This window comes from Dermochelys coriacea, chromosome 5, assembly GCF_009764565.3.
Source record: "Dermochelys coriacea isolate rDerCor1 chromosome 5, rDerCor1.pri.v4, whole genome shotgun sequence".
Classification (NCBI taxonomy): domain Eukaryota; kingdom Metazoa; phylum Chordata; order Testudines; family Dermochelyidae; genus Dermochelys; species Dermochelys coriacea.
The window spans coordinates 110557533-110579754 of NC_050072.1; the positions used below are offsets into that span (position 1 = coordinate 110557533).

Sequence of the window (22222 nt, forward strand, 5' to 3'; positions counted from 1 at the left end):
TGTTTGAATCCAGGATAATAAAGGATTTGATTGTCTTATAAAGCATATAGAATTTAGGGCAGGGACAAAAGGGTCTCAGGAAACAATGGTGAGAACAACCAAGCTCAGGGAATTTTATGGCAGCTGTCATGTAGGTGAGCTATAAAGGTGTTCCCAGAAATACATGAGTGAGTTTGCACCCTATCCATTGTATGTGCACTATGCTAGGAAACACAGGGTAGGAATGCTACCTACTTACATGCCATTTCTATGACATTGCCAGTATATGCCACTTCTTCAGATTTACCACAGCTGAAATTTATCAGTGTCTTCTCACCTTGATTATTTCGACTCCCTTCTCTGAGGCATCTCCAAATCTTAGATCTCCAGACTCCAGAAGGTGCAGAATATTGCATCCTACCTTTTCACACATATTAAAAACGTGATCACGCCACTCTCATGGTCAGACTCCACTGACTCCCTATTCATTTCAGAATCCAGTTCAAAATTGTTCTCCTTGTTTTAAAATACTCCCAAGAACTTGTTCCATTTATCTCATTGACCTGATTTCTCTCTCTCTCTCTTTCCCACTCCCACACGACTATTCCAGTTTCCTCCTCTTCCAGTACTGGCTTCCTCTCTGTTTCTTCACACATCCTTACTATTACTGATCCACAAATCTTCTTCTTTGTAGCTCTTGCCATCTGGCTGTGCCTTCCTGTACCTCCTCTGTACATGCTAATGAGATCAATTAGAAACCGTGTATCATCCTCTCATTGATCTGTCTCTCTCCCTGATGGACCATGTGATCTAACATTACACTGTTCACATGTTTATGGAAGTTAGACCTGCACATCTGATGTGATAAAAAATGTTACACCTTTAACATCAAAATGGACACAGGACTCTAAAAGACTTGAATCTCAGGGAGGATGGGAGGAGAAGATCAGTGGAGGTCACCCAAGGAAGAGAAAGTGATAAGCAAAGAGAGAGGTGGTAAAAGACAGAGCCTATATTGAACCCTAACATGCTACAAATTCCATCAAGGGAAACATTCTATCCCCCAATCTTGGCACTTTAATCCGCTCCAATTCCTATATACCATTGCTTTGGGGCATGGACAAGAAGGATGATCCAATGATTAGGGGACTAAGGTCTTGGAAGGTTCTGCTGTGCTGAAGACTTCCCATGTGACCTTTGGAAAATCACTTAGCCTTTTTGTGCCTCAGTTCTCCAGCTGTCAAATGGGGTTAATAGTATTGTACTATCTCATAGTGATGTTGTGAGGATAAATACGTTAAAAACCTATGTTGCCCCAATTACCATCATATCTGAGAACCTAGTGCCATAAATAGAGAGAATGTGGTAGAGTGGCAGAAGGCAAGTTTGATATACTCCTTTAAAAAAAAAGAGAACAAATTATTTAAAGCCCCAGTGGAAAGGACAGGGATAGAACTGTTGTGCATGGCACAATGAGGATTCTGTGCCTGGAACTGAACAGCTGTTAAAGCAGAAAAGGGCTGCTCTAATTTATACCAGAAACTATTTCATGCCCTGATACAGCAGAATCCAGTGGGCATAAACTCTCAAGATAATATGTTTTTGTTTCCCATCCAGGAAAATGATATCTAAAGAGGGATCATCAGAATTATTTACTGCCTGATTGTCATTTCCTTGCTTAAATTGAATAGTACCTTACTCCACAAGAAATCCCATTGACGTCAAAAGGATTACTTGTGGAGGAAAGCATTGCTCAGTGGGAGCAAGGGTAGCCAAATCTGACCCTTAATGTCTGTGCAGCACTTTGAGAATGTGATGCATTTTGTAAGTGCTGTTGTCAGTATTAACAGTAACAGGAAGAATCAGTCAGTTTCTGTAGTGTACAAAAAGAAAAGGAGTACTTGTGGCACCTTAGAGACTAACAAATTTATTTGAGTATAAGTTTTCATAAGCTACAGCTCACTTCGTCGGATGCATCCGACGAAGTGAGCTGTAACTCACGAAAGTTTATGCTCAAATAAATGTATTAGTCTCTAAGGTGCCACAAGTACTCCTTTTCTTGTTGCGGATACAGACTAACATGGCTGCTACTCTGAAACCTGTAGTATACAAATAAACCAATGTTTAGTAATGTCAACGAATATGTTATCAGAGTGTTTCTTGTATGTATTTTGACATATAATACTATAAATAGATAGCAGCATGGGTTATTGGTTAATGATGCCTTCCAGTGTACATAAGTAGTTACTGCATATATAAATGGAAGAATTTTTATTTGCCTGGAAAATGGACTTTTTTTCTTCATGAAAAAGAGTTGTTTTAATAGTGATAATAATGCATAATGCTTCAGTGCTGCTTACCTGTACAGCCTAAGCATGACCATGTCTTCATCCAAAATTGGACAGCCATTGTGAGTATACTTGACTTCATTAGGAAGGAAATGACAGTCAAATACCTATTGAGATGGAAAGACTAGATAAGTAAACGCTGTCAAGAATGTCAGGTTCCAGCATTTCCTTCTTCTGTTCTCTGATTGTCAGAGAAGTGCTCTTAGAACAAAGATACTTTTTAATCTGTATTTTGTTTCTACAAAACAGGAGTCAGACTTTGGTTGTTCAGTGTGTGACAGACTATCCACTTCCTGAACCAACTTCACTGAATAAAAGTTAAACTTCACTGAATTAAGTTGACCATCTTTGTAGGTCATTATATTAGAAATACAAAGGTTTATGTACTATTGTGAGATTGTATGGAACTTTATCAGGAAGACAAGATTAATGCGATCTCTGGAAGATATTAGGAACATCCAGGGTCTTTTTTGGAACAATAAGTGTGAAGTGGATTTCCTAGGAAATATCTTGGGGTGAGAGGAATGTAAATTCTCCCCTCCAAAGCCAAGCTTTTCAAGATACCCATTGTGTAGGAACAACCTGTTCTCAAAGATCCCCAAACTGTATAAAGTGTGAGTTAAACATGGTGTGAGCATAATGCGTTCGAGCTGAAACTATGATGAACTGGTAATCCCAAGAACTCCCCTTGGGTGGAAGGTTGGAGGACTGCTTCTGCCAGAATCCATGTTAGGGTTGGGGTTAATTCTGGTAAACTCATTAGCATGCATGCTTGTTCATTTATTATTTTTAATATGTTTTCTCTGTAATTTTTTAGTAAAGTCAACAAATATGTTATCAGAGTGTTTCTTGTATATATTATCTTAAGAATGAAGTAGGCTTGCATAGGAAGTATTGTGTGGTTCTTTATAACTGTAGCAATTACATCTATTAACCATTTCTGAAGGAAAAGCAAGCAGGTATCCTTGGGCAACGTGTCTGTGCTGGGAAATACACAGTGAAGGCAGGGAACTGTGCAGCCTGGAAATACACCAGTCAGAAAGGAGAGATACGTGTCTCCACACGGAAAGGCAATGGCTGGGGAGCTGGAAGCCTGAGAGTGGGTGCCCTGGCTGGACTACTAAAGGAAATACAGGTGCAGTTGCCCTGAACTGTGGTACAGAGTTAGCAAAAGAAGCAGAGATATATTGGGCACCAAGGGGCTACTGGTATTCTACAATTTTAAAAAGAATACACGTTAGTTTCAGTCAGAGCAGCACACACTTAAGTTCCATTGACGGGATGTGCTTGAGTGGTTCGCAGAATAATGATGGATTCGCGCACATACTCAAATGCTTTGTTGAATTAATGCTGGATGTGAAAGCAAAGATGCATGTCATCAGTGTATCTATCACAGGAGGCAACTCTCCCCTAAAAGTATTGGGCCTTCCATAATCAAAAGCAGCAGCTCTTCAGCATTCAGCAATCGGTCAACCCTTAGATAATAGAATAGTCGTTAACTAATGCTGGATGAAAATACTGCCTTTTGTTTCTTTCAGTAAATTCCACAAAACTAGAATTTACATTATATTTATATTATGAAAGTATTTACATTGCAATAGGTTGTCAACATTTAAAAATATAATGTGAATTTCTGTTGCCTGTTGTTCTTGTCAACTTGAAGCCAGGTGGTAACTGTCATTTGTTTCTGGGGGTCTTCAAATATATCCCCTGACTTTAATTTTCATAAATAGGTACACAGCAGATAATATTGTAGTTCAGTAACTAAAGAGTTAATTTGTTCTCCAAGCAGATCACAGGTGGGTTAAGATAGACTTAACTGGCTACAGTATCCTGGAAATAATCAAACCAGATTCATTGTTGCAACAAATGTTCTACCTTTTACTTGTGTGGAAGTAGCTTGTGAGAAATGTGCTGATTACGCTACTTTTTGAATCTCTTGTTCTTTTGAATCTGTCTTCTATGTCTAAGAAAAACTAAGCAATCCCTAAAAGTGTGCCTTGTGATTTTTCAGTCCATAACATAACAGTGAACAACTTTATCAGCCTTAACCTGCCTTTCTCTTTTCTTTTTAGTGATGACTTTGTTAACATACAAACATTAATCAAAGTATTGTGAAATACATGTTCTCTATTATAGAGTAGATATTTAAATATTATTTTAATTAGTGAACTAGAAAGTTAATTGAAGTTCTCAAATCATGATGTTAAGAAAGAATACTCAGCTGAAGTTAGGACCATTTGCCTAAACAACAAATATGCACAGTGTATAATTTTAAAAAACCCTTCCTGCATGCTAGATCTCCACAGTTCAGTGTTGCACATTAAGGGTCAGCTTCTCAGCTGGTGTAAATCAATGTAGCTCCTTCAAAATCCAGGGCATTACACTGATCAACACAGGTTGAGCATCTGGCCTCAGTCTGAGAACCCAGTTTTCATCATGAATCTCTGGTTTAGGCTGTGTGATCCACCAGAGGATAAGGTTTATCTTATGAATAAACATTTTTACAAGACATCATTAGTTCTTGTTCTTAACTGATAACAAGGGAGATTTTTTAAAAAATGAAGAACCTTTCTACATAAGCCTCCAACCATTGATAGATAGTGATTATAAAATAAAGGCACAATCTGCTTTGCTAAAAGAAACATCTGTTTTATGTTTCATAATATGTTCTCCTTTTATACGAACAGGCAACTGTAATTGTCTATAAATTTCCTAAGCAAAACAAAGGAGAGCTAAATCTTTTCCTAATTACTGTCTAGTTTTATTTTTTCCACTTCAACTGCTTTTCAATTACAATTTATAATTAAATTGTCACACATTCCTATTACATTACTCACTTTAATGACAATAAACCATATCAGACTAGAGACAGTTTCTGACTGCAGCATTTACTGCCTAGGACTCTGCCTCCCAAAGTCATGTGATTATATTAAAAGCTTTCATTTCAAAAAAAGTTTCTAGCCCTGATGGTTGCAAATAATAGATCGAAAACATGAGCTGAGTGGAAGTGTTGCAGTGACGTCTGCCTGAGTCTGCAGACAGCCTCCAGCAAAACGAAGAGCAGCAGAGGCTAGAGTCAAGGATGAAGCCATGTGATTCCAAATCCAACAGCAAAGCAGAGCAGGCCCGTTCACACCAGACTAGACCCAGGAGGCCCTGTTGGTGCTGTTACTACCCGAGGGTGCCACCCTGCTGCTTGTTGATAAGGAGGGCCACCTTCACCAGTCCAAGAGGGTGCCCTCCCAGCTCCTCTGGATGCTGGGGGATTGGAGAGGAGGGCTCCTTGCTTTGGCTGTTGCCTCCTCCAAGTAGCCAAGATAGAACAGAGCCTCCCTGCCACCTCCCTGGAACAGAAGGCCTTATGAGTAGGGTCCTGGTCACTGAAGGAAGAGGAGGAGGTGAGGATGAGAGGACAGCTGCTGGCTCTGTTTTCCAGGTGTCCAAGAATTAAGGTTGTGGTGAATACACATTCCCAGTGCTCCTGGAGAAGTGGCTCCAATCTAGTGCTTGGCACAGCTCGGGATAGGAATGCAGCTTAGGGTTGCATTATGTTGCCTTCACTCCCTGGAGCCAATAGATTCAGGCAGCTCCCAAAGTAAGTTACAACATCTTTAGGTCTGCTCTAACTTTCACCCAGCTGCCTGTTTCTCAAGGAGCCACTCCAGCCCTGGGGGATTCACTAGAGCATAGAGAAGTCCTGGCCACTCCCCTCTTTTCTCCTACACATGCCCCCAGCATCAAAGGGTCCAAAAGGAGGGGCATGTAGAAGCTAATTCAGGGTCTCTGAACCACACAAGGACTTTTCCACACTGGGGAAATCCTCCCTGAGCAGTTAAACCATTTCTACAACTCCTTTGTGTCACCTGAGTGGCACAAAGAAGCTGTAGTGGGAGCAGCATGTACAGGAGTAATACCCCAGCACCACTACTCCAGCCTTCTCCCTTTGCTCTTATAGTCTGCACATGCACAGAGACAAAATGTATCTCTCTCTCAAAGTTTTGGTTCAGTTTAGATAAGCAACTCTGATGTGAAAAAATTGTTATCCAGACCACAAATACTTGAAGAAAGAGATTTACTCTGGGTAGTTTGATACTTCTACTTGCAAAACGAGGAAGCAAAGAGAAGATTATACATATATTAGATTGCATATATTAAAGTTAACCCTACCTTTTCCAATCTTGGGGGGAAATACGATTTGATTATGGTTTGTTTTGAGTCTATTCATCTTTTATCAGTGCCAGTTTGTCCATGCTTATTACTACCAATAGCTTCTTTCTAATAAACTTAGATGGTGGAATTTACCAGAAAGATTAGATGAAAGGTGATATATGAAGTACACTTTGATGTTGCTACATATTAGAAATGTAAAGAGATAACAAAATCCTTTTATATATTTCCCATCTGTTAGTAATCTGGTGGTTGAGAAGCAAAACAAATAACACTTTATGCAATGCGCTTAATGTATCTGATGATTATTTTTTAATTGCTCCCAATGTAGTGTCTGCGTAACTAAAATGTAAAGAGTTTTAGTCTTCTATGCATTACCCTAGGGACACTGGTTATCCTCACTAAACACAAGCAAGCAGCTGGTAGGCTACACACTGGCTCCTAAGAGAAAGTTTTGAAAGAGCTGCTGATTTAGTTCACCACCTTGGAAACCAGATACTGGTCAACTCCACCTTCATGTGCAGGTGTTACTGAATTCATGAACAAAATGTTTTCAGCACTAGGGATATAATTCTCATCCAACCAGCTATTTTTAATAAAAAATTAAATCTCACTCACAAAGGTGGTGTATTACTAGGCCTGTTAATTATTACCCCACCCTTTCAGATGACCGTTCCTTATAATAAAACTATTTCATGGCCTTTAAGACACACACACCCTACCCAAGAGACAACAGTACAGTAAAATTCTGATCCTACATACCTGTGGAGTTAGTTTCCCAACCCTCTGTGTTATTGGCTCATTAATCACAACTTCCACTTTGCAAGCATCTTTCTCTCTGGGAATGGAAAACTGCAGGTCACCTTCTGACAGGAAGACAGACTGGCCCTTCATCACTTTCACTCCAAGGTTGACACTGATAAAGGAGGAGCAGACGCATCTCAGGATAACAGCGAGCAGTGGAAACAAACTGCTATTCTCAAAAGGCTTCATATTATTAGGGAAATCGAGTTCCCTTCAACTAGTAAAAGTCCTAAACAAAAGAGGTCTTCTCTTCGTTCTCCAGCAGAGTTTCACCATATAATCAAGGGGAACAACTTTAGTCGCAGGCAATAACGTACTGTATGTTTTCTATTAAGATATGCCCTTGTGATTGAAATTTGGACAAGGGCGCCTTTCAAAGTCTTCTTGGGCTTTAATAAAACTCGTTGATCAATCGTGACAAAAATGATGGATGTGCTTTCAGCATGCTTTAAATGTCTGCTAATCCTGCAAAAGATAGAGGAAAAAATGGCATGAAGCAGTGAGCATCTATTGAAAAGACAGGCAAAGAGATCTTTCATCAGTCCCACAACTGCTGGTCATGTCAAATAGTAAACTAACTTGACCTCTAGGCAACATTAAGTAGTCAGAAAATGGATAATTTAAAAATGGCACCATCTCACTCAACAGATCTGCTCCTTATATGAATTCTGAGATGTTCCCGCTGACTTGAAGTATACAAACACACACACTAAATCTGGAGTACATATAGAATCCTATATACAACTACTTTTTACTACTGATAGCACTGCGGCGCCAACTCAGCTAGAAGAGACTGAACTGGATTCTAGTCTGACTGGTGTATCAAAACAATAGCTACGTAGGTTCCAAATGGAAATAGAAATAGTTCTCCAGATTCAATATATCTGAACAAAGGGGAGTGGAGCAGCTGTCTGTTTGTTAAATCTACCACTGCATTGCAATGATACATTGGAAAAAAAAATCACTAGCCTCCAATTTAATAGATCCTACCAAGACCCAATCCTTTATTCTCCCTCTGCTGGCTCAGCTGTAGCAGGTTAACTGGAGCATGAACATAAGTATATGGCATGATGTTGCACTACAACATTAAAATTGTTGTTGCTGCTCCTGTCAAATCTGAGAAGAGGCTGATGCAACCAATCTATCAATGGAAAAGGGAAATATCTGTAGGGAAAATGAATTATTTTCAAATATGTCAGTGAAAACAATAGGAAATAAAAATTACTTAATGTCTCTTAAAGCTCTTAGTTAGAGTTAACCTTCATCCTTCTGAGGTGGATAAACTGAGTACCAGTAAGTTTATTTTGCCTGTGGTTCTTTGAATGACATGTTTATAAATGAAGGATCTTTTTAAAAAGCAGCTGTACTCTTCTCAGGAAAAACAGTATTTCTAATGTCAAAAAGTCCACCTAGCTAGCTAGGTGTTTAGTTGACCCTCATCGCCTTAACACCTGAAAGCAGAATTTAAAATTTCCCAAACTAATCAAGAATGTTTCACAAAGTTTAGAGAATGACAGTATTTTAATTAAATCTGATAAGCTCTTAAACATCTCCATGATGGGAAAGCTACAGGTTCTGGCAGACATTCCTTAAGTTTCTATGAGAAATTTACTCTCACTCCCTATTTATACAGAATGTCCAAACTAATGAAAGTTGTACTGCCACCAGTTGTCTTTCCCCCAAAATGATAAAAATCCAGAACTGCCCACCTCTCATTGCCTCCCTTCCTTAATGTCAACAGTTAAGTCCTTGCTAAAGTGTTTCCCAGTAGACTGGCCCCACTGCTCCCTACAATACTGATCAGTCTGGCTTTATATTTTATTGAGCAGCCAACAGTAGTTGTAGGAAATTGTTAAACATTATTTATTTCCTACAATACCACAAGACTGAACCACTCACTTTGGCCTCAGTTCAGCAAGGCACTTAAGCATGTACCTAGCTTTAAGCATGTGACCTCAATGGAACTACTCACATTCTTAATTTTAAGCACATGATTAAGTTCTTGGGCCCTCTAAACTTCAACTCAGAGAAAACATTTGACTATTTCCTAGGGTGGTGGGGTTTTGTTTATTTGTTTTAATATATATTTGCAACCCTAGAAGCTTTCACTTTTGGTCTCAAATTATATGCAAGGGTCAGACTATTTCAGCAAAATCCAACTCTGACAGAACGGGCTAAGAACATACAACCAGAATCCTTTAAACTTGCAACAGCGACCTGTCAGAGTTTTTCATTAGTCCCATCATTGGTCCCAATTGGTCACTGAGCCCCTAGCCATTGCCCTTTGATCATCTTCATTTACTGAAGAAGTTAAAAGTGCCAGCCATGAACATAAGCTTTCACTCTTGGCTAACAACCTGCTTATACACTTCACCTCTCCTTGAAACTCTCTCTGTCAGGTATGAGATCTGCTTTTTAGGGAAGTTGTCCAGCTTGAAAACTAACTTAAATAAATCAGCAGTCACCCCCCACTAAACCTTGAGAAAAGATACCAATCACATCACCAGCAGCTACTTCTACTCTCTTGGAGAACAGACTGTTGAACAGTAGGAAACAGATTTTATATAAATTCCCATCTATCTTTTGGAGTGCCTTAAAATCCTCTAAGCGGTAAGATATAGTATCAGGTCCTTCTACCCCTTCCCCATTTTGTATTCCAACCCCACAAATTCTCCAACCTGGTCAAGTCTGAATAAGAATGTGGGTAGGGAGCACCAAGGGTTGCCCCTACCCACCTCCATAACCGATGCAAAGGTAAGCTTGTATACAAATATGTGACTGGCTGCGGACCTGCCTGGGGACAGAAACACATTGCAAATATATTTCTTCTCTGCTGTGTCCCTTCACCACTATGTGATTCAGCACCATCTCACCACATAACAGTGAGACCCATGATAACAGCTAACGACCTGATGAGCCTCCTCCTCCTAGTGTACTTCAAACATTGCATCCAGTGTGCTCTGCAGTATTTGCCTGCTGAGTCCCATCAGTGGTGCAGTAGGTATATTGTTAGTAATTAGCTAATGTGTACTGTCCTTAACTGGATGGAATCAGACTACTCAGCTGTGTGTCATAGGCCGTATATAGCTAGCAATTCATGGAAATACTTCTTTAGTTCAAGAGGTGGAATTCTGAGCTTTCATAGTAGGAGGATCTTACTATGATCCTACGCCCACATTGATGTGAAGTTCCAAGTGACTGTGGTATCCAACATACGATAATTGTGAAAATTTAGGTGGCAAAGATTTGTTACAGCATTAATTTATAAAGTGTGTTGGCATCTTTCTGGATTAAAAACGGTGTTATAAGAAATCATTACCACATCAAATTCAGACCAGGTGTAAGTACAGTTCCACTGGCTTCCCCAGAATTGGACTCACTCACAGTTGGTCCGGATTTGACTTCAAGAAGGCAAGTAATTTGCTGAGCTGATTAGAGAACAAATTGATTTATGTTGTTGCAAAGTATTTTAAATAGTCTGCATTTCATCTGTGCTGTACATTAAGAATGACAAGGTCAAGCTTTTAAATACTGGCACTGAAAATGACTTGGCATATGACTCTACCTTTTTTCTACCTTTGTGTCCCAATAAGCGCAAATCAATCAAGTATCTTCCTTTTCTTAGAAGGGTTTTCTTCACGTTACATCATTAGAGGATTAACAGTTTCATGAAAAATATCTGCAAAAACTTTGGAAACAACAGATTTTACAAATGTGAACTTAAATACTTAACTCTGAGAAAGACCAAAATCAAAAGCACATTGCAGTAATGTATTCTGGCCCACCTGACTTATAGAATGTAAACGTATACAGTGAAGATTTATGAATGATCACAGTGAATGAGCAAGTTACTCTGTTAAAACCATGGATGCAATAGTCTACATTATTAGCTTCCTTGTAATTTCACCCATAGCAGAGGCAGGTAGACTCAACTCCTCAAAAGACTGTCATACCACCCACCAAGATGGCAGCTGAAACAAATATTTCCTTTGAAAGCTCTGGGATGTCTTGAATTATAGGATGACAAGTGGGGCAAAGTGCTTTGATTCACACTCAAGTTCCTGATCGGTTTATATGTTGTAAAATACATTTTCTTTTCTCTTCAAGAAAAAAATCCATATAACATTTTATTTAATATGGGTAGCCAGCTAGCATTGTAGATGACTTGTTTCACTTCCTGAGTTGCCATCTGCAGTTCCTACACGTGGTGTTTCCAAATCAGCATTTCCTAACACATACAAACAAGGGCCACCCAGGACAAAAATAAATCACCATAATAAGTGCAATTATTCAGGAATGAATAGAAATATATTCTCTCTGTTCATAACTATGTACATTTGTAACTTGTTCCGAAGGAAAAAACCCTCCAAATGTACTTACTTGCAGTTTATTTAAACAGCTACTTAATCCACCTGGACATCTTTTTGGATTTCAATTTATTTACTAATCTGAATTGTTTCTGCAGTACATGGTGCTTTATGGAAAAATAAAAGGAGACAAAGTCTCCACAGCTAAGAAATTACAGCCCAGGAGCCCAGTCATTCAAACCCTTAATGGGATAACTCACCTGAGGAAGGGGCTGCAAGATTAGGCATTAAATTACCCTACACAGATGGGTAATGGTTATAACTAACAATTGAATCTGGATACCTGTTGTTGAAGTTTGGCATGTATCTTGCAGTACCAATTATTAGAGTATATCAGCTGTAATCCTGGTATCCTTAGAATGACACTTCATCCCAGCCTCTAAGCATACCTATAGTGGAAACAGTTAGGGGTCTTCCCTATTGCCATACCCTCTCTTTGCTAGAGGACATTAACAGTGGGAGGGGTAGGTCAAGGAGTGGAATGAGATAACTCCCTGGCTTCAGTCTTGAGGAGAAACTTCTATGCTGAAGACAGAAGTCTGTAGAGGGAGTTGAAGAGATAATGCTAGCTCTAGCATGGCCTTTCCTACTGCACTTTTGACAATTCATGAGTGCTGCCATGCTGCAGCATTTAAAGCTGTGCATTGACTTCCAAAAGACAGAATGACTGTAGATTAGATGCATAACATTTTCATCTATGCAAGCCAATGCAGAATGAATGAGGCACAACTATTATAGAACTGGGACTGCTTCTCACCTTTTAAACCTTTGCCCAGTTACAGATAAGATACCAATTTCTTAAAACACAAAGGGTGTTTAGGTAGGAAGAGCATGACTACTGATTTTTGGGTTTGACTAGAACATTAACTATTCTGTAGCACTTTGTCAATGATTGCAAGGGGTCAGGCCCTCAGGTTTACATCTGACCCAACTGATGGCATCTCCAGTAGTTCAGAGCTCTCTAACAGGGTCATTGTTTCACACTGAAAACTTTTCTTTTAATCCACAGACAAGATACAATCAGATACAGGGATGAACTGATAGGTATGTCCCCTGAAGTATTATTAACAGAACCCAACACTATTTAGCTTGCAAGACATGATGGAATCAGAGCCTGGGCAGTGTGACTGCAGGATGAGAACTAGTTAAAAATTGATATTGTTTGGGAACATTATTGTTTACTTTATGTGCTATCTGTGTGCCTGAAAAAGTGAAGAGCCCTACTGTCTATCCTGATAAGAAGCATTTCTAGTGTCTGGGTCATAATGCTGCTTTCCCCCACATCCTACTTGCATGTATTTCTTGACTCTGACTAAGAGTGAGCTGATCTATTTTCTATGCTCCTGGACACTGTTCCATAAACTCAGGGCAATGACATAGGTAAATATGCCAGAAGCTGGGAATGGACAATAGGGGATGGATCACTTGCTGATTATCTGTTCTGTTCATTCCCTCTGAAGCACCAGGCATTGGCCACTGTCAGACGACAGGATATGGGGCTAAATGGACCTTTGGTCTGACCCAGTATGACCATCCTTATTTGCTCTCATGCAGAACTAGTTGCCCTGTGTCAAATAGTAAGGGGGGGGGGTGCAGGAAGAGGGCTAATCAGAATTAGTCAGCTTTTGCCCATTACCCCTGGAAAACATGAGTGAAGAACTTGGCTTTTTTTATGGGAGGATGGGGGGGGGCAGAGTATGTGGAGGGGCATGGCGTGGGAAGCTTCTTTGCTTTGAAATGCTGGATGATGGACCTATTGTCACTGTCTGTCATAGGCTTGTTTTAATCAATTGTACCTGAAGGTGTAATACTAACAGACCCCGGTCGTCGGTGGGTGAGATCGAACCTGGGGCCTCTGAAGCTTAGCGCATGAGCATCTACCACATGAGCTAAAAGCCAACTGCCTGTTAGCTACGGCTGTAGAGCAGACTCATTTTATATCTCTCTCTAAGTGGTCTCAGTGCCACTAGATGGGACACAACACCACACCTAGAAGGTATGTGGGTTACACAGGCAGTGCTGTTATATCAGTGCACACATACACGCCATATGTTCCTGCCATTGTTCATTACAATGCTGTCTCTAAGTCTTTAAGAATGATAACCTTGTTTTTTTCAGTCACTTACACTGTGGCTGCAAAATGAAAAGACATAAGGGATCCGTTTCCGTTATACCAAAGCATGAAAATGAAAGATATCAAATGAGAGCCTTGAGCGTGACGTTCTCCATTCAGAATAAGGCCAATTTAAATCTGGAAATTATTACTGCAAGTCATTTGAGCAATCAGTGGATAAAATCATCTCAAAGCAGGATGCCTTGTCTCAAATCAACAGGAGCACAAACATTGTTTTGAAACAGTCTGCTCCTTTTTAAAAATTTGGGCCATTCTTAAATGTTATCAGGTGTTGCTTTGCTAGAAATATACATTCCAGGCACTACAAAAGCGTACCTGAAATATCATAGTATCCTTCAAATTTGTGTGTTATGGAAACTTAATAAAGCTCAATCTTTCCCTCAGATACACCTGTGCAACTCTCACTGAAGACTACAGGAGCTGAGCACCTGTTCTGAGGGAAGACTTTGGCCCAAAAATGTCTTAAATCCACAATCAAACAGCAGGATTTAAGACAGTCTTTAAATAACCAATATGAAATTTAAAAGAATCTGTAGGAAATATTCCAGCATGATCTTACTTATTTAGGACTTTTAAATGGTACAGAAATCTTTGTGCATGCTATGGGCCTGATTCATATCACAATTAATCTGACGTAAATCAGGAGTAACTCCATTGACTTCAGCAGATTTATACTGGTGTAAAACCACCATAAATAACATCAGAAATAGGTCCAATAGCTCCCAATTCAGTACAGAATACCCTACAAAAGAACTTTAATTGCTGAGGACTGAAATCAGTGGGAGGTGGATCAGGCCATGAGATCTGCACTGTGTGTGACTCTGGGTGCCTGGGAGTTTTCACTTAGCAATTGTATTTTTTAAAGGGAGAGGGACAGTGGGGAGGGGGTGACTAGTGTGGGGTGAAAGTAGGTTTGATTTATTTGTACCGAACAATATTAAGAAAGATTAATATGTAGTAGAAAAAAACACATTGGAAAAAACAAAGAAATTTAAAAAACAAAATAAGTCCTAAAATTCCTTTAGGAAAGAAAAGATTATTAGCCTAGTTAAAACTTAGCCAGGGGCAAAGGCAGGAACTCTGAGCTTCTAAATTATGTAGCTGTCACCTTAGACCATGCAATTAACACAAAATCGGTTCTGGCCAGTTGTTGTTTAATGTTCTAGTCCCATTCACCACAAAACACAGCTTAGAGGCCATACAGAAACCAGATACTTAGCATAGCTTTTTCGCTGCATTTTGTGATGCTAGAGAACAATACTCCTCTTTTTCCCCCTTTTCAAATAGCCCTTATCTGTGTATGTAACTCCTGTATGTTACTTGACACAGCTAAAATCAAAGGACAATAAATATTTCGGTGCATGATGCTTTAATTATTATTTCACAGCAATCTTCTTTCTCAGTCAGGGAAAACAGCCCTCAGACAGAAAACTGTATCAGATATATCCAGGTCTTCCTTGTATATCCCTCCACTGCCACTCTGAGCTAGATCACAGAACCTCGAGCTGGAAAGGACCTGCCCTTTTTGCGCTGCAGCTTATCAGTACAAGGCTGGTTATGATGACAGGCAACACCAAAAATTTATTCAATTTACTTAAAGAACAGGAGGACTTGTGGCACCTTAGAGACTAACAAATTTAATTGAGCATAAGCTTTCACGAGCTACAGCTCACTTCGTCGGATGCATTCATTGGAAAACTCAATTTACTTAATATCACGCCCTGACATATCGCCATGAAAATGTCTCCTGAACAAAAACTGTGCATCACCAAGGCAAAGCTACACTATTTGAGGATGAAACTGAATTTTCTTTCCATAAGAGCTCGGTTCTGGGCCTCTCCCAAGGCAGATTGCCAGTTATACTCTATTGTACTTACCTGAGTTTGTTTGTTTTATAATGTGTAGTCCTAGTCGGAGGCAAACGCATTTCAATTAAAGTCTCTCTCACACTCTCTTCATGGGTTTAATAAAAGTTAGATGTACAGCGGCTCCCCTTAAAAACTTGCCATTTTCCCTAAGATAAACACAGATATGGTTGGTTTCAGAGTAGCAGCCGTGTTAGTCTGTATTCGCAAAAAGAAAAGGAGTACTTGTGGCACCTTAGAGACTAACAAATTTATTAGAGCATAAGCTTTCGTGAGCTACGAGCTGTAGCTCACGAAAGCTTATGCTCTAATAAATTTGTTAGTCTCTAAGGTGCCACAAGTACTCCTTTTTTTTTTACAGATATGGTTGTTTCATTATTTGCGGAATTCCCTGATCCTAGCAGTGACTGAGGACATCCAACTACAAATAGTACTTGCGTTTCTAAAGCAACGGGAACATTTTAAGCGTCTTCACTGGGGAGTGTTTAAAAATGCATCCTGAGTTTATTTTTTATTGGGAAATCATCAGACAGCATTAATTCTCATGTCACTAATTTTCAGACTTGATTGTTCTCGACATAATACCACAACTGCTATGTAGTCAGCAATAGTTCACACAAGCCTAAGACATTAGACTGTTCAAGAGAAGAAACATAGGCCTGAACACTTACGTATACATAGCATCATAGGAATTTTAAAGTTCTACCAGGGCAGCCACCAGACAGCAATGGGGACCAACTTGGACTTATCATATTTGAAGCATAGCTGAGCCTTGTATTATTGCACTGTAATGTCCGTCATAAGCACATAAGCTTAAATCCCATTGTTGAACTCAAACCCACAACCTGCTGGGCCTGGTGTGACAGCTCTACCAAGAAAGCAGCATTGTCAATACTGGAGAGTATATATATACATAACTGAATGCGGGGGGGGGGGGGGGCAGGGAGAGGGGCAGGGAGAGACAGAGCACGAGAGCAAGAGAGCATGGGGGAAAATAGTAACAGGAAAGGAAAGAGGAAGAGATCACAGAATTTGAAAGAAAGGCTGTATTTTCCAGTAGCCACCTCAAATGTCCCTTGTTGAAGTCTAATGGCTGGTCTAAATGGGAAATTCACGGGGAAGGTATTGCAAAATAGCTAATGTGTGAATTTAAAGCTCAGTAGCTATTCCACAAGTGTATGGACACTTTCATTCTGCACTAAAAGTGCAGAGACCGCTTCGGAAGTGGATTAACTGAAACCTCTCAAAGCACACCAAGAGCAGAATAAGAGTATCCAGACAGGGATCTAACATGGAATAGCGATTGAGCAATAAGTATTCTATACCAGCTTTTCCCTGTGTAGACAAGCCCTGAAAGCCCTGTATTTCTACCACTACAACAATGAAAGATTCCAAGGACTGGATGGGACTCCTCCTAAGAGAGCAGTGAGAACTCCATTCCTTCATCATCAAATAGAGCTCCTGGAACTTTGTAAAAGGTAGACATAGAAAGACAAATGAAGAGGGATGAGATTTCTCTAAATTAGGAACAGATACTTTAAACTTATCTAAACAACCTAGCCCTCTTTAAAGAAAAACAAACAAACCCCACACAGTATCCCATACAGTCAACAGTGCATTGTTAAAAGGGCATTGTGATTAAGTAGGTCATAGTTTCTGACAGACTAACAAGCTTATTACACCCATTGCTGCCTCCCCTCAAAACTTTGTCTTCCACACAGTTCCTTTTAGTGCATTGCTTCTCTTTAAAGTGTTACATTTATTTGTTCATACTGTTAGAGAGTTTTAAAACTTAGATATACAGGTTGCAGTGTTAAAAAGAGACAATTATGCTGAAGATAATTGGAGAGATCAACAGTTAAAATCAGCTCTTCCTTTTGTATTTTAATACATTTGACTCCCTACAGTTAATTTCTAACTGCTGAATTGTACTTCATGGATACTGTAAATATTTTCCACATAAGAAGGTAACTAGGAGGTCTCTGTCCTCTTCTTATTTAATCCCAGAGAAACAGTTTACCCACAAGAAGCTGGGAATGTAAAGATGAATCCATTTTACTGGCTCTCTTTTCTTACTCAGGTTCCCTGGGTGTTTTTTCAGAATCATTACACATCTAGAAAGCAACACTCTCTGAACATTCACACCCCCATGGTACATATATTCATTAGGAATCAAGGGCTCCTTAACGTTAAAACCATACACAAATATATAGCGTTATCTTCTTGACAGCTGTCTGAAGGAAACCATATGTTCCAGCTTCTGGTAGAACTTGATTGGTGTCACCGGTAAAATATTACTTTCCACATTATCCTTCCTTCCTCCTTTTTAATCCCTGTGGAATTATACACTGACTGAATTCCTCTGCCCTCAAATGGGAGCATAATGTTTTTGTGGATGGTTATTTGTAGGAATGGGCAAATCAGTTTGGAAGAAATAGGAATCTTTGCAAATCTTTGCCCATTTCCCAATCACACACCAAACTTTTTGGAAAGTTTGAAAATCAGTTAAAACCTCCCATTAACTACTCTCTCCCCAGCTACATCTTGTATGTAATTATAGGTCCTCTTGTAAGAGGTAAAAGAGTAACCTGGGGAAAAATGGGGTAGGATCTTCATTTTGCCTTATTCTGGCTTCCATCATCAAGGAGTGGCCATGCCTCACTTTTGGTGACAAAAGCAAGTAGCCCCTCCACTGGTCTTGCTGGTTTCCCTGTTTTAGAACTAAGTGACACTCTGGAACTTCCTTACAACATGCTAAAGGATTACGAAATCCTGATGTGTGATCCCTCACTTGTGTGATCCCTCACTTCCTTTTGTGTAAAGCTGGCAATTCTTAGAAAGAGAGAGGGATACTGGGCACTCTGGGTTTTTACAATCATGCTACGTGCTTACTGTGTGACCTTCAAGCAAGTAATTCTAATGAGAGACACTAAATAATTGTTTAAAATAATGCATTCACCTCGTAGGTCAATCAGAATTTGCAATCAACAACAATACTATTCATGTATACAGCATCTTTCATTTGAGAACCTCAGATTGCTTGCAAAGAAACTTAAGTGTTGTTATTCCTACTCTATGGGTGGGGGGAAATGAAGAACAGAGCAGTTACTTGCTTGAAGGTCACACAGTAAGTCAGTAGAAAAGTCAGGAATAGAGCCCAGGTTTGCTCATTTCCTGGTCAAACCACTAGACGACACTGCCTACAGGATACTCACTACTGTTAACACTCAAGCATTCTAAAGCTGATCTTTTTTGGAAGGTGTCTCTTATCAGAATTATTCCAGGCGGGTAAATGTGGTAATTTTGGAACAAAAAAGTGTAATGCATCATTCTTTAGCAATGTATCTATCTTTTATATAAATAAATACATTTCTTCATTATTCAAGATGTTTACATAGTATATCTCCACTATGCCAACTTCATGTATTCACACGATGGCTTTAGGCAGCTGGAGAATACTTTTATATGAAAATCAGATGGAATACAGCTGCAGTTTATTTTCAAAGCCAGCTTTTAGAGCCCTTTGAAACGCTGCTGCAGGCATCACAATAATGGCAGCTATAGACAAAATAAAACTTTTCATTATGCCTAGTCAGGTTTTTCACTTAGGCACATAAAAGGCAGATGAATCGTTGATAGGATCTCATGTTACAAACTGTGAAGGAGCTGCTGCCATCCAGTTCTGCACAGGCCACCTACCTACAATAACTGGGTTCCACAGACAACCATATATAAGAAAGAAGATTATCCTTGTGCAAATTAGGCTATTGCAGAATCACTGATCATGGTAAATAGAGCTGAGTCAATAATGCTCAGTGAACAATTTAACTTCTCTTTCTGTTCATGGGATATCCACAAGCAGAGCACAATTTCTTTAGTTTATTCATTATTCAACTAATAATGACCATTTGATCATGACTACTTTAAATGACTATTTTAAATGTATTGCTTAGATATGATTGGTCAGATCAAATGTTTCCTTTTCCCCTCACTGGATGAGCTCACATCTGGTGTAAATGCTAAAATTCACTTACCGTGAACGTGTGTACTATTAAACTGGATCGCTTGAATTGCTGCAGAAAGTGAACACAACTGAGGCGTATTCATTTAAAAATAAATTAATATCCATGGATACTTTTTGCAGCATTATTTGCCTATTTCTGCATAGAACAGAAATCCCGCAATAGAAAAAAGTCTCAAAGCTGAAAGGCCTCAGATATAGGATTAAAATCCAAACCAAGACTCCACAACTCTGTATATCATCAGCATACAGTTATTCCATACACTATAGACAGCTAATGGGGATAATAGTGTGGGGAATTCATTTTCTGGGAAAGTTCCCTGAGCATCAAGAATATCTCCATTATCCCAGCAGAAATTCACTCCATAAAAGAAAGTGATCAGTTTCTAAGCTACTTGTATTACATTTTATCCTTAAGAGAGGGGTTGCTATTTTTGCATAGGCAGGGGAGGGAAATAATTAAACAGCTTTACAGTCTTCATGTGGAGATCATGCGCCCACCAAATTTTTCATATAGCTGGTATTAAATCACAAAGCACTCAATTAACTTCTAAACAAGGATTTACTTAAGATCACAAGAAGAATTTAGAGCAGAGGCTTTTATTCTGCGTTGGAGTACTGGGTGAAAACATCCCCATCATAAACCCTTAAAAATGTTAGGGAAGGATCATAATGGAAATGCGGACAGACCCTTAACTACAATCGACGTTAGTGGACACTGTTAGAAAAAGAGAGAAGAAAGAGGACAAGTGAATTTAGACCATGAGCTCTTTCACTACTTAAGCACAGAGGCAGCAGCTGTAGAGCACAGTCAAGTGCCAGTGCTTCATATGGACATATTAGATACATGGTAGCACTGGAGATGCATTTTGCTCATTGTACCTAGCAAATTATGCAGCACTGAATCAGTTAATTGGCTCACTGAATAGACTTCCCCAGATCATAAATACCAAAAAGTTTTTTGAATACTCCTTTCAAGATGTACTGTATAATTAGCAGCAGCAGCTCGGCTTATTAATGCATCTCAACACAACATGGAATTAAGCTGAACAAGACACAACCAGAAAGCTGAATTTTGGAGATTAGTTCTGTATCTATGCAAAGAAAGAGCAGAGCAAAGCACTTCCTTAAAATATTACTAATCAACATCTGTAGAATTCAGGTCAAGAGAAGGCAGCTATCTGAATACAAACAAAAAAAATGTTAAAACTTAACTCAGATTTCTACTGCAAGATAAAATATATCCTTAAAATATGCTTTAAAAACCCAGAGTCTCCCAGCTAAAGCAAATATATCTATCTGAAGGGCTTTACTCTGCCTTCTATTAATATTAAAAGCATATTCGGGTTTTGGTACCACATCTCTCTCTCTTTTACTGTGTTTCACTTACAAGAAAATTCAAAGAAGCCTTGCTAACACATTCAAACCCTTAAGTTTAAAGAGGGAAGTAACAAAATATAAATTTATAAAGCTTTATTAGTGTAATGTTGATGGAATAAAGACAGTTTAGAAATACATATCAATTAGTAAAAAAATTGCATTTTAAGAGAATATGATTCACTTGGAATCTTTCACTTCTAATCTTTAAAGGTAGTGGTAAACCCACTGGTAATACTTTAGTGCCTCTTTTCCATATGAAATTAGAATGAATCTTTCATCCCAAATACTGTAAATATTGTCTGTATGCCTTGTTGCAACATTCAATAAAGGCACTAAATAATACTACAAGCATAAACGCTACAGCATTCAGTTCATACAACAATATATTCAATAGGAGAGGGAGGACACAGAAACCGTACTTACAGGTAGCAATATTTCTTCAGGAGCTTGAAGACAAGAGGATACTGGTATAAGAGGGATAATGAAAGTCACTGACCCAGTAATCTCTGATTTAAAGGGCTTGTAGAAAGAGAGAGAGAAAAATCCTATGAGGGGGCGAGAGAGAGAGCTGAAATTCCAGTCTTTCTGGTCAGCTTGGTTTTAGTTTTCTTTGTACTAAAAATCCACATTAAAAAGTCTCTTTGCCAGAGTTGCCTGCCAAGCTGCTGCTGACTTGAAAACTTCCAGAGTACAAAAGCTTCGGGCTTCCTATGATAAGGGCATTCTAAAGATGCCTTCAAATGTTTACACTAAGAAATGTTTCTCTGGCAATGAGCCCCAGATCTTTTCCTTCTGCTAGCTGAGTCTGCTGGAACTAAAAACTGAGCTCTTGGCTGCTCATTTCCCTCCCCCCACCTCTGGTTCTGTTAGACTATTTTGTTTTTCCACTATCAGTTATGTGCTAAAGCTTGATAGCAAATGGCTGTGCTAGAAACCTCTCCACCCTAACCCCTTCTCCACTACTAAAAGAAAAAGTCTTTATTCAAATACAGATAAGAACATAGCCTCCATAAAAGGATAACCAGTCAGATCTTGAGCTCATGTCAGGATGGCTAGTAAAATTAAAATCAAGGACATTACTACTGTAATGTGTTTAGATTACTACAAAATAGATTCTTTCCACCAGTTGAAATATTTCAACAGGCTGAGAGTGA

At 39.1% G+C, this 22222-nt stretch overlaps 1 protein-coding gene across 5 annotated transcripts in view; it reads right to left on the reverse strand.

Moving 5' to 3' along the window:
• The window catches only part of FREM1 (FRAS1 related extracellular matrix 1), a 111165-nt gene extending 89264 nt beyond the window's left edge, over positions 1-21901 (reverse strand). For 2 of the 5 annotated variants that reach the window (XM_043514869.1, XM_043514868.1), the window contains exons 1-3: positions 21492-21898; positions 7260-7766; positions 2340-2434 (exon numbers count right to left, since the gene is read on the reverse strand). In XM_043514869.1, the coding sequence (XP_043370804.1) occupies positions 2340-2434; positions 7260-7490 (326 nt within the window). In that variant the 5' untranslated portion in view covers positions 7491-7766; positions 21492-21898. Of the gene's footprint in view, positions 1-2339; positions 2435-7259; positions 7767-10866; positions 10990-15679; positions 15817-21491 lie in introns of all 5 variants that reach the window. The other 3 variants (XM_038402814.2, XR_006281503.1, XM_043514867.1) reach the window with 3 other exon arrangements.
• Between the last annotated feature and the right edge of the window lie 321 nt (positions 21902-22222).